The sequence below is a fragment of the Bombyx mori genome, chromosome 6 (genome assembly GCF_030269925.1).
Source record: "Bombyx mori chromosome 6, ASM3026992v2".
Taxonomy (NCBI): domain Eukaryota; kingdom Metazoa; phylum Arthropoda; class Insecta; order Lepidoptera; family Bombycidae; genus Bombyx; species Bombyx mori.
The window spans coordinates 7,065,247-7,078,200 of record NC_085112.1 but is presented as its reverse complement, the minus strand read 5'-3'; the positions used below and the strand labels follow the sequence as shown (position 1 = coordinate 7,078,200).

General features: G+C 34.3%; 1 protein-coding gene and 1 non-coding gene across 2 annotated transcripts; one reads left to right on the top strand and one right to left on the bottom strand.

Moving 5' to 3' along the window:
* Positions 1-744: 744 nt before the first annotated feature.
* On the bottom strand, positions 745-10,184 carry LOC101743467 (E3 ubiquitin-protein ligase RNF181). Its single transcript, XM_004930536.5, has 4 exons — positions 10,146-10,184; positions 2,693-3,363; positions 2,269-2,443; positions 745-1,439 (listed from the first exon to the last, which is right to left on the bottom strand). Exons 2-4 carry the CDS (start codon positions 2,821-2,823, stop codon positions 1,305-1,307), a joined length of 441 nt encoding a protein of 146 aa, XP_004930593.1. The 5' UTR covers positions 2,824-3,363; positions 10,146-10,184; the 3' UTR covers positions 745-1,304.
* On the top strand, positions 3,722-12,510 carry LOC101743133 (uncharacterized). The gene is made up of 2 exons (XR_009973379.1): positions 3,722-5,032; positions 10,740-12,510. It is a non-coding gene; the product is annotated as an uncharacterized LOC101743133 (transcript).
* Positions 12,511-12,954: the final 444 nt, after the last annotated feature.

Below are 12,954 nucleotides of genomic sequence, written 5' to 3'. Positions count from 1 at the left end.
TGCTTAAAACTTGTAGTTTGTATAAATACAGTAACCGGTATAGTCGTGAGACAACCCCAGTTTTCACCAGAAATCAAGATTTGAAGTAATTTATTAAATCATTTACCGAACGTCTGACGCGTTTGACGTCTCCAGGAACGCTTTCCACCATAGATTCTTAGAAGAATCTAAGAAGATTCGTACGTTAACGGATACGATTGTAATTTAAATAAGTATTTGGCAAAAACACTGAGTTTTTTTTTTATTGCTTGGATGGGTGGACGAGCTCACAGCCCACCTGGTGTTAAGTAGTTACTGGAGCCCATAGACATCTTCAACATAAATGCGCCACCCACCTTGAAATGTAAGTTCTAAGGTCTCCGTATATTACAACAGTTGCCCCACCCTTCAAACCGAAACGCATTACTGCTTCACGGCAGAAATAGGCAGGGTGATGGTACCTCCCCCCGAGGACTCACAAGAAGTCCTACCTCCAGTATAGTGGTATTCTCTAATGCCGCACGTTTCGACACCATCGTCTTTCTTCTCCGCCGCCCTGCGACCACGAGTTTCTATCTGAAGTAAATAAATGATTTCAATGTAATTGGAGATATGACTTCATTTCGTAATGATGAATTTCGACCTTAAAATAGGTGTACCGTGGCCAGTATATTAATCTTAATTTTTTGCTTGTTTAACAGTATAAATTTTACAGATATCACTTATTAATAAAGTATTAATCTCTAATAAATAAATAAAACCATATTTGGGAATATTTTAATTTATTGCATATATCTAACAAACATAATATACATAAATATTTTTGGCTATATGGTGTCGGCACAGAATAGCACCACTCCATTTCTTTCCATCAGTGTTGTTATGGGAGACTAAGAAAGCCTATAGAGAATGGGCAATAGCTCTCTCTGAGTATAATACCGATCTACAGCGACCACCAACTGACATTTACTGGTGGTAAGCCTTATTGTGAGCTACAGAGGTGAACACCACCTGCATTTCTGCTGCTAATCTATGATGCGTTTTATGTTTGAGAGTGAGACATCAGTTATATTTCGACCTCATGCCTCAAGGTGGGTTGGTGGCATTCACATTGTGATGCTGTGGGCTTCAATAAAAACTTAACATTAGGTGTGCTGCTTCAATCAACCGTGTGAAGAATTAAAAAACTCAGGAATTTTACATTATGTACATGTTTTAATAGAAAATTGTTGTAGATAAACATTAGACATGATAACCATAACCTTTTATAATTTATATCACCTGAGATTACCAATAACCCTAAAAAATTAATGATGATGAAACTGCTAACTAAACATTGAATTGTGTAATGCATCAAGATCATTTTGTGACTGTTCAGCTCGTTTCTTTGCTTTCTTGTAGGCTTCATAATTTTCGTCATCAGTAGGCATCTCATGTCTACAAAACGGGCATGAGTTTGTCTGTAAATTCAATATATTATTAAATTCTAATCAAATAAAATAATAATCTAATAAAATTCTTGCTATAAAGTTATAATTAAAATTGCAATGCATGCATATTTAAATTTGCATTATTACTGGAGGCAGAGTGTACTGTGATACCACCATCCTGCCTATTTCTAAAGTGGAGCCCGCATTTCAATTTGATTAGGGGGACAGTTCTTCCTTACTGTTGAAACCTCAAGTATTATCTATGGATTCCACCCATAATTTAGCACCAAGTGGCTCATGAGCTCATTTGAATCTCATTGCAAAAAAAAAAAAAAACATTTTAAATGGTGGTAATAAAAAAAATTCTTTTTTTTTATTGCTTAGATGGGTGGACGAGCTCACAGCCCACCTGGTGTTAAGTGGTTACTGGAGCCCATAGACATCTACGATGTAAATGCGCCACCCACCTTGAGATATAAGTTCTAAGGTGAGACCTTAGTTATATAGTATAGTTACAACGGCTGCCCCACCCTTCAAACCGAAACACATTACTGCTTCACGGCAGAAATAGGCAGGGTGGTGGTACCTACCCGTGCGGACTCACAAGAGGTCCTACCACCAGTAAAGAGGTTCTACCACCAGTTCAGAATGATGTTGCTTGATGTCCGTCACTTTACAATCTTTTCCTACGTCCACCGTATACCATTTCTATTACTTAATTTTTAATTTAATTTAAATTTTAGTTCACTTAGGAACCATGGTATCAACTATTAATTAGAATTCCATAAAATAAATTCAGAATAGGTTTGTTTGTGTTATCAATTAAAAGAAGTTTTAATGAAATGTTTAATTAGCTCACCTTGTCTAACCATGTCAAAATACACCTTGGATGGAAAATATGATTACAAGGCATCTTTTTAACCTTTTCTCCAGCTTCTAAGTTCTTCAAACATATTGGGCAACCTTTCTTTTGATTTTCTATTACAACATCTTGTAATTTTTGTACTGCCTCTTTCGATGCAGGCGGAGGTAAGCTACAACAAAAATTAAGCAATTCGTTCAGACAATTAGTCATATTTTTCACTTTTTTTTGGTATTATTTTATTCACGTAATTTTCACTATCAATGAAGAAATTGAAATCCTGCCATTGTTGGTGTACTTATGCTGAGACTGAGACCATACAATTCGTGTTTAAGCAATAAAAAAATAAACTTAGCCTGTACTCATTCTCAGTGTAAATTTGAAAATTTAGTACTAAATTAATTAAATGGATTATTATTACCTTGGCCACTCCGCTGCACCAGTTCGATCTAAGCCAGAATCTATGAGAAATCTTGCAAAATGTAAGAGATGATTTGGTTGTTCCCCATCACCCAATTCTCTCCAACCCATTTCTTCAAAATAACCAGCCATTTCTCAAGTATGGAATGTGGAACGAAAATTATTTATAAAATGAGAGTAATGTAATGATTAAGCAAAATTTACAGTGAATTTACATGAACTTACACTGCTACTAAATAGGTACCTATTAGGTGTATTATCACTATTATCTAAGTTTTTTTTTTGTAATTTTATGGGCTGGTTACTAGACCTTTAAGCCAATATTATTTAAAGTTACGGACTGCGTGTTCGCAGTCGCTTAGACTATAAACTTAAATAAAATAATTTATATAAGCTTTGTTTAATTTAGAATCATAACTTTGACAAGTCACGATACTTATCATCGAGTTTCATATTTTTTCCGTTACAATCGACTACAAAGAGTGTAATACTTCATTGATGAGTACCACAGCTGGTGGACTAGCTCTCGACCCACCTGGGTTTTTTTTTCTACCTATACTGATAGCGTTGAGAGGCTATTTCAGCTTCGCCCTAACGTTTGTAGGGAGCTCACGGAACTCAAACCGGAGAGTTGCTAACACTGACCCTAGCAAAAGCAGTGCTTCGCAGAATCTACCACCGGATCGGAAACGCGACCCACTGAGAAGATCCGGCGAGACACTGAGTGGGCTGTGTCTGTGGGTTAATTCGCTCGTCGAGCCCTTCGTCGCAAGCGACGGGTTCGACGAGGACGATGACCGGTGCTTGTGGTGCCTAAAAGCACCGTTAATGGATCAGGAGGATCCGTAATGACGTGCTTTGGGCGACGTCGACAGTTTACCATTCGCCCACCTGGTGTAAAGTGGTTACCGGAGGCCATAGACCTCTACATCGTAAATGCCGCCACCCACCTTAAGACATGAGTTCTAAGTCTCAGTTTTTACAGTAACGGCTGCCCCATCCTTCAAACCGAAACGCATTACTGCTTCACGGCAGAAATAGGCAGGGTGGTGCTACCTACTCGAGCAAACTCAAAAGACGTCCTACCACCAGTAATTACGCAAATTATAATTTTGCGGGTTTGATTTTTATTACACGATGTTATTCCTTCACCTTGGAAGTCAATCTGATGTCACTACGGAAGGCAGTGATAATGTAGACACAGCCCACTGAGTTTCTCGCCGGATCTTCTCGGTGGGTCGCGTTTCTGATCCGGTGGTAGATTCTGCGAAGCACTGCTCTTGCTAGGGCCAGTGTTAGCAACACTCCCAGTTTGAGCCCCGTGAGCTCACTTACTAGCTCGCTGAATCTAGAATAACCCCTCGAGGTTACTAAAATAGGCAGGAAAAAAAATTGGTCGCGCAGTCGAAAAAAGCTTTCGCCCGTAGTTTGTAGATATTTATTACATTACATAAATATTACTCTATATTTTCGTTTGATTATTTTTGTTCTGGATCACGCTTGTATTTTCTGGTATAACGAGCGTTCGTAATCTTGGAGCGGTTTCATTTTTTTTATTGCCTTTTTAGGCAGACAAGCGTACGGCCCACCTAATGCTAAGTGGTTACCGTCGCCCATGAACTTCAGCAATGGCAGGAGCAGAGCCAAGCCGCTGCCTATCGTAAAAGTCATAACACGTTTCACAAAAAATTGAATATTTGTAAAATCATTAAAGTATCAATAAAACAAATAAGTATCAATAATACTACTATGTAGTTAACTCAAGCTGATACAAACTTAAATTTCGGCTCATTGTCACGTAACGGGTGGCACTGCATTTATTGGTCAAACACATTATAACGCCATGTTTGACTGACCTAGTAGAAAGATTGCCGCCTTTGGAACCACTCTGACTTAAGGTTAAATTTACAAAGACCAGGAAGCTATGGGTACACAATTTACGCCAAATTAACAACGCTATAGTCAGCGTCAAATTTGCAATTGCAAAATCATGATAAATGGGCACTACACATTTTCAATTTAGGAGAGTTGACACAAAATCGAATTCCAAAATAAGTTTTGGAATTTGTAAAACTAAATATGTAGGTAGGTATTGCTATAAAGATTAATACGCAGCTAATACATAAATAACACAACGCGTCGCCGCGTTGTTTTAAACAACTGCATCACATTCCGTCATCCAGATAAGGCTACGCCTCGGTATTGCTCAATACACAAGGTTTTGCTATTCGTTGTCCGTCGTAGTTTCACTGCTTCACGTCGTCATCAGTACAGTAGTAGAACCGAGCGGGGCAGGCCGGCTTTAGTTAAAATTTTCGTGCTACGCTAACGTGGAAAACCGGTAAGTTTGTTTGTGTCAACATTCTATTCGCGCCAACAGAAGTTTCAATGCCATTCATTAGGATGATTAGAGTGCGAGGATTTCTTAAGGGGAATTATAGTTAAATTTAATATATCAGTGCAGATACCGTGTTAACTGAATATCTTGGTGATTCGTTAATTCGAAATATGATTATAATACTAATTCTGGACACAAGAAAATTTACGTGGGACGGTACCTAAGTAGGTCGTAACGTGGAATCGCATGTGATACAAGAATCTATAATTATCATGTAGTTTTCATAAATGCGTATTAATTATTAAAGTATCAGCCCCATAGTGCTGAAATTAAAATTCCTAATCCCAAGAAGAAATACTAAATTTACCTGATTTCTGAATGCAAATATCAAATACATGTTAACATAAATAAATATGAATGGTGCCTAAACTATTATCCTTTTTATACATGTATACTAAAATATAATATTTGTAATTACTTAGTCTATTATGGAGGTACTAATAAAAATAGATTGCTAATAACAATTAATTTAATTAATAATGAAATTAACATGAAAGATAGGACCGATGACTCATTGTATTAATGGTAATTTTGCGAACTATTACCTACGAGTACCTACTTCGACACATATTATAATTACTAACGTATACGCAATTTACAAAAAATACTAAAACGTGTTGTTAAGTTGTATATATCGGATGAACTGGAATCGTTGCCGATTGAACAGTGGCAGTGCTGATGATTCCTAACATCATAGTAATAAAATCTAAGTCTAAATGTCATTTGGCTGTTCGTGATATATTACGGCATTTAAATCATACCGAGTTCTATGAATATATACGTATAATGATCATAATGATTCACGTACAGAAATAAATTATAGTATGATAATTATTAAATTGACCCGTTTTTTCGAGAAAAAGCATCAGGATTCTCTCATTCATTATGAAAAACGAAAAAGGCATTTAAATTTTAATTTAAATTTCATACTTTATTAGCGGGTTATAACTGTGTTTAAAAACACACATGAGAAAAATACCTTGGATATTTGTGACAATTCGTTAATTTGGATTGTGCTGGTTATTCGTTAATTTATAAATTGCAAAAAGGCCATCTCCAATTCTATCATGTAAAAGGCGCAAACGACACTAAAATTTCTTCCAAAATCTTTTTCGTATTCATATCTAATTTTCCCGCCTTTTTTACAAGACGCGACAGCATATTAATTAACAATACTATTTAACTAACTGTAAAACCCACGCATTAGTTATGTTACATGTCGTACAGTCCAAAAATAAAATAAAAGTTATCATGAGTAATAAATTATTAATAGGTTGGGAAAAACTCTTTTCGCATTATAGTATGTATGAACTTGTAATAAAATCTCTTTGGCTATACTATTTGTATCTGGCTAGTTTTGGTACCATTAAAAGTTTAAGTTTTAAAGAAGATAATTCCAAATTCAAATTAGGAAAATGTGTGATTTTTATTTATTTTTCGTACTGTCAAGATGAGAGAATCTAATGAAGAAAATCGATACATTTTAAAATTTTACTACAAAAAAGGTAAAAATGCAACGCAAGCCGCAAAAAAAATTTGCGATGTTTATGGACCTAGTGCAGTGTCTGTGAGAGTAGCACAAATTTGGTTTAAGCGTTTTCAATCAGGAAATTTTGATGTCAAAGATGCACGTCGCTCTGGTCGCCCTATTACGGATAAAATGGATGCCATTTTTGAAAAGGTGGTCCGAGATCGGCATATCAGTAATTACAACGTGGCTGAAGAACTGGGAATTGACCACAAAATAGTTTTGGCGCATTTGAAAAAACTGGGTACAAAAAAGCTCGATATTTGGGCACCTTACGAGCTCTGAAAGAAACCTAATGAACCGTGTACTCATTTGTGATTCTTTATTACGACGTAATGAAACCGAACCATTTTTGAAGAAGCTAGAAGTTATCAAACTGGTGATAAAAAGTGGATCACGTACGAAAAGAACGTGCGAAAAAGGTCGTGGTCAAAGGCCGGTCAGGCAAAAATTAAGAGAGCTTGGCTGGGAGTTGTTAATGCATCCGCCGTATAGTCCTGACCTTGCACCTTCAGATTTCTACCTGTTTCGGTCTCTTCAGATTCTTTAGGCAGTGTCAGGTTAACATCACGAGAGGACTGCCAAAACCAATTGTCGCGGTATTTTAATCAGAAGCCCCATAATTTTTATAGCAATGGGATCATATCTCTACCTACAAGATGGCAAAAAGTTATCGAAAAAAATGGTACCTATATACCTTAGTTAAATGTAAATAAACTATATTAAAAAAAGTTGTGAATTTTCTTAAAAAATGCGAAGAAACTTTTTCCCCAACCTATTTATTACATACAATATTCGATTTACTCGTATTATTTCGGATTCTTGTCTAGTACCCCTCCTCTCATCTTGCTTGCCTAGCTTTTAATTCGTTAGTAATTAAAATATGCAGTTGTGCAATCTTGTCTCCTTTGCCGAATCTAAGCCTTAGTGTCATTCGTAAAGATCGTTGATGTTAGGTTTAGGTAAGACATCTAGTCACAAAAATAAGAATTTTTTTATCAACTCAAAACCTGTTGTATCCAACGTGTTGGGCCAACTTGGTAATTTGGTGGGCAATGACAAGAATATGTTGTCCTTTCCCAGAGAACTTTATTAGTAATTTATTGGAAAAAGATTTTATATAATACTTATGGATATTTATATTATATTTAATTATAAAACACAAAAGCCACTCATTACTTCCAAGATAGCGTTGGTCGTAGTATAGTAGTAATACCTATGTAGGTACTTTGCAGTCCTTAGTGGTTGTAAACTTATTTACAAATAAAACTAAATCAAATTTCGAATTTCAAATAGAACAATAATGTTATTCTGAATTCTCAATTATCATGCAGTCATTGACCCCGATACCCTAGTACCAACCCAATATGTATGTTTGTAGATACTAGAAACGCATCGATACACACATGAATAGCTTTCACCTCCGCAACGAGTTTGTAAATTATTCCCCACCAAATTTGTAGGTTACGTTGCTACTTCGAGGAAAACTCAACGGCTCTACGCTTCATTATGAGTTTTGCATTTTGATTGCATGCCATTAAAATTCACAAATACATACCAACCTCTTGGAAAAATGTTCGTATAATCTGTATATTGGAAAATCTTAGGAATATGTTCATATTTTATTTAAATTCTAAACTAATATTTTATAAGTAGGTGCTGTTTCATTACCAAGATCATTTGGTGAGATACCCCATATATTCGAATCGCGTTATTATGTGATGGTTCAAATCTTAAATCAAGTACCAGTTTTATGAACAAATATGTATCACGTGCTCATAAATGAGATCGACTGTAATATAATAATATCCTTTGTATTTAAATTAAACCCGTAAATTTAATCTGCGTATTTGTGGTAAGACGAGTTGTGAACCCACACTAGCAGGCAACATTGTCTTGTTTATTTCTGCCTTGTAATAGTTACACGGTCTGATTTAAAGGGTGGGAAAGCCGTTATAACATGCGGTTGAGAATTAAATTACATATCCCAATGTGGTTAAGGTTATTCACGTTGTATTGCCTATGAGCAACGGTGGTTTCCAATTAATACCAAGCGAATTTTGACTAAAAACAACATAATTTACTAGCGATTATCCATTAAATTATACCTAATATTAACAAAAATGTACCACCTATTTGTGTTTTTATAACTAGATGAATCAAATTACACTAAAACGTATTACTTTTCCGCAATTATTTTTAGTATTATAGCATTTTATTTCAAAGTATTAAATGTTCAATATTTTTCTTTGAATTACTTAATATTAACAACATCCAGTGACTTGAAACTTACTACAGAGGGTGCGTAGGTACATAGCTCAGACAACTTCGTGAATTTTAGAGGACGTTTAATCGTCCAACCAAGCAGATAATTCGTCAAACTGTGGTGTATATAGATATATCGTACCCATGGCCCATATTTTTTAAAGAGGCAATACGCGTTAATTGACTTCGTGAAATGTAAATGTGTTATCTTATCTTATTTTACTATTTGAAAGTCTGGCGTATAGTATCCCGGCATATATATAGCCCTTGCGGATATTTTTGAATGTGCGGTATCTGAGTAAAATAGTACGACCAATTTTCTGAAAATACTTGATTAAAGACACCGCTTAATATTGATCAGCCAATAACAAAAACAATAAATGTAGTCGTCATAGCCTAAAGGATAAGACGTCCGGTGCATTCATATGTAGCGATGCATCGGTGTTCGAAATCCACCAGCAGGCACCAATTTTTCGAATGAAATACGTACTTAACAAATGTTCACGATTGACTTCCACGGTAAATGAATAACATCGTGTAATAAAAATCAAACCCGCAAAATTATGATTTTGGTGGGATGTCTTGTGAGTACGTACTACGTACCACAACCCTGCCTATTTCTGCCGTGAAGTCGTAATGCGTTTCGCCGTGAAGGGCGGGATAGCCGTTTTACTGTAAAAACGGAAACTTAGAAACTTAGAACTAATGAATGTCTCAAGGTGGGTGGCGGCATTTACATTGTAGATGTCTATGGGCTCCGGTAACCACTTAACACCATGTTGGCCGTGAGCTCGTCCGCCCATCGAAGAAAAAAAAAAAACATTGATGCATTAGAAGCTATAGCAGTACTGGAACAGTGACAAAAATTTGACGTACCTACCTAGCGCATTATTTTCATCAGAAACGTAAAAAAACCGTTAACCTCCAATTACTCATAAAATGGTGTTCGTTAGAGCTTAAAAAAATGTCATGAAAATGTTTATTTCTGTTTTAACATCTTAGTTCTATCAGGCATAGAACATCATTTACCTACCTACTTAAGGTTCAAATCATTCACAAAAGATAAAATAATAGTAATAATATTAATAGTAAATAGCGCATTCCGTGACCCAATAGTTTTTTAAATAAAATTATTATTGTCTTCGACCAAAAACATTCGTTACCGTAGTTTCTTAGAAATTGTATATTTTCACATAATTTTTGATAAGTAGAGACTAACTACTTATCCAAAGAATTTAAAATTAATTTGCCATAATTACTTACTTAGCAAGGAGTCGACCGAAATAGGTATGAATAATGACTAAATACATATTTTACCTTACAAAGATTCTTGAATCAACAATTGTTTATTTTTGGTTATCATATATTCCACCGATAAAAGATTAGGTATACATTGATATCTATGGCTGGTGTTGACGCTTTATTTAGGGTTTTCGATGAAATTCCTCATATTCTGATAAAACGTTCTATTCTCAAACACAATAACTGTGTTGTGGTGCAAATAGAAAAATAGACGCAACTCAAAATTTGGTTAAAATAAGCATGATTAAAGCTAAACTATTTATTCACCATGACACAATTCAGTGTACATTTTTAATATTCCTAACAAAATACGCTTAAATTGTCCAAAAACTATTGACTTGTATCAAAATAATAATAACAAATATTCAGATTAAAAATTTTAATTAATCGAAAATATAATCAAGGTATGAAGAAAAATTCTATTAAAAATTACAAGTATTACCTACCTACTTATAATCTCTTTTACAAACGATTTTTTTTTTTGTGAAACCCACTACCTAAAGAGTCTACTCATGCAAGTTTTATATATACCTACCTATGTGGCTTTCTTTTCAGAAAATGGGCAACGTGTTGTTTTCCATAATCTGGTTAATCATTTTGATATTCATTGCCTTCTGGGTAGCTGGAATAGCGGCTGGCATCTACATTATTGTACTTCCGTTCACAGTGTGCATAGAGGCGTTATCTGTAAGTATTATTTTTAGTTTGAAAATTGTAAGTAGTTACCAGGATAATAAGTACAAATTTTTGCATTAACTGGGTACACACAAATCATTGGTTGCGTTTTAGTTGCCAACCATAAGAACGAATTACTAATCATCTCATATTTTTAAAATGTATAATATCAGTTTTATTAAACGAGACTAAAGAATGACGCCACTTCGTGACCATGAGCTCAATTCTCATCGCCAATATACATACATTCAAACTTCCTAACTACTTCCAACTACTTGTTTCTCTATTTAGGTGTTACTGTATATGGTACTTATTAATTTGCTTATCACAAAACTTTGTTTTTAACTCTATTTCCGTTTTAATAACTGTTAACTATAAAAAAACATACTAAAGACCTGGCTAAGTTTAATTATAAAATTGTTTTTTAAAATACATATATTATTATCAGAAGTTATGGTGTACCATACTACATAGATAAATTTATTGGTTTTATGTTGTGTATGACCATACTATAACAAAGTACCGTTTTCTTACTTTTTTTTTGTATTTCAGGGTTTAGCAGATTTCCTATTATCAGTGGTTCAATTCCCGAAGTATTGCGCGCAGGCCATGATGGAAGGAAGAGGATTTAATTAATTTAGACATAATTTTTGTAGTTAACGTATCGTATATCGATATCATTATAGTAAACTTTAATTATGGTGCCATCTATGTACTCAAACCTTTTTGGTTTGTTATTTACTCTCCGTTTTAGCGGGAAATTTTCACTCAGATATGGTGTACCAGTGTTGCACTCTACAACATAAGTACCGTACTACAGAAAACAAATTGTTTTACCTAGCAATTACGGATCATTATGAGGAAAGAGAATACTGCCCTTTGGAAAGTCACTTATTCTAATTTAATCAGTACCTATCTCATTTGCTCTAAGATGTGATTTATATATGTGCACAATCGAATCACAGATATAATTAAAATTACTATTACGGTCTGTCCCCCGCGTGACCGCGAAAATTGTAAAGTACCTAGATAATGCACTTAATATTCTTTAACGTATTCCAAACCATAAAAGTAGGTGGGATTATGTTTACCGAGTTTTTTTTATCGATAATAAGAGACAAAAGGCAGTTAATTATACAGTTTAGCCCTAATAAATAAAAACTGTCTAGTTGCTAAGTCAACCCAGGGCAAGAAAATTGCAAACAATTGAAATAAACACCCAACTGAAGAATGAGTAAATATATGTCAAAAATAACATTTTATAAATACAATTTCTAAATAAATGTCACCGATTTTTTATAGTGATACAAATTTCGTCTATATCTTCTTTGTAATAATTATTTATTTTATCGTTTTTAAGTTCATTCGTATGACCGGGCTGTTATTACTGTTTTAAAAGTATAGTAAGTGCGTTTTTTTACTTAAAATGTAAGTAAGGTAAAAGAACAGCGCTCATGATAAAATAGTTAAATGAAAGTAACCGGTAGAATCTTTAAGCACCTGAAATGATAATTATCTTATACGTGATATGTGTATTCCATGTGTTAGGTACGTATGTAGGAACTCCAATTAATAATAAACCAGCTCCACTGAGATTAGATCCACATCTTCAGATATAATATTATTACCATTAAAAATCATTATTATTAAATTGTTTATTTATTTAATAATAATTTTAAGTATAATAAGTTTATAGTTTAAGCTGGATTAAAAGGTCACGTAACACGATCACGATCATCTTAGCTGCAACGTATACTTAAAGTTGTTTTGTTACGAATTTGACAAATACCTACCACAGCGCCAGATTGAGTCAGATTTCCAACCTACTGATTTCTGAAGTGAATTTTGTATTTTATTTATATAAGATAGCCTACTATACATACCAATATGGACATTAGGTATAGAAAGGAACTACGCTGATAAGCGTGACATCCGAATCTCAATCGAATCGAGGATCCTCATTTTCTAAATTAAAAGGTGTGTTCTCATCATTGTTATCACTATAGTTTTGAATAAATAAAAAACCTTTCATTTAAATTTAAATTCAATAATCTACGACTTTTTTGTTTATTGCTTAGGTGGGTGGATGAACTTA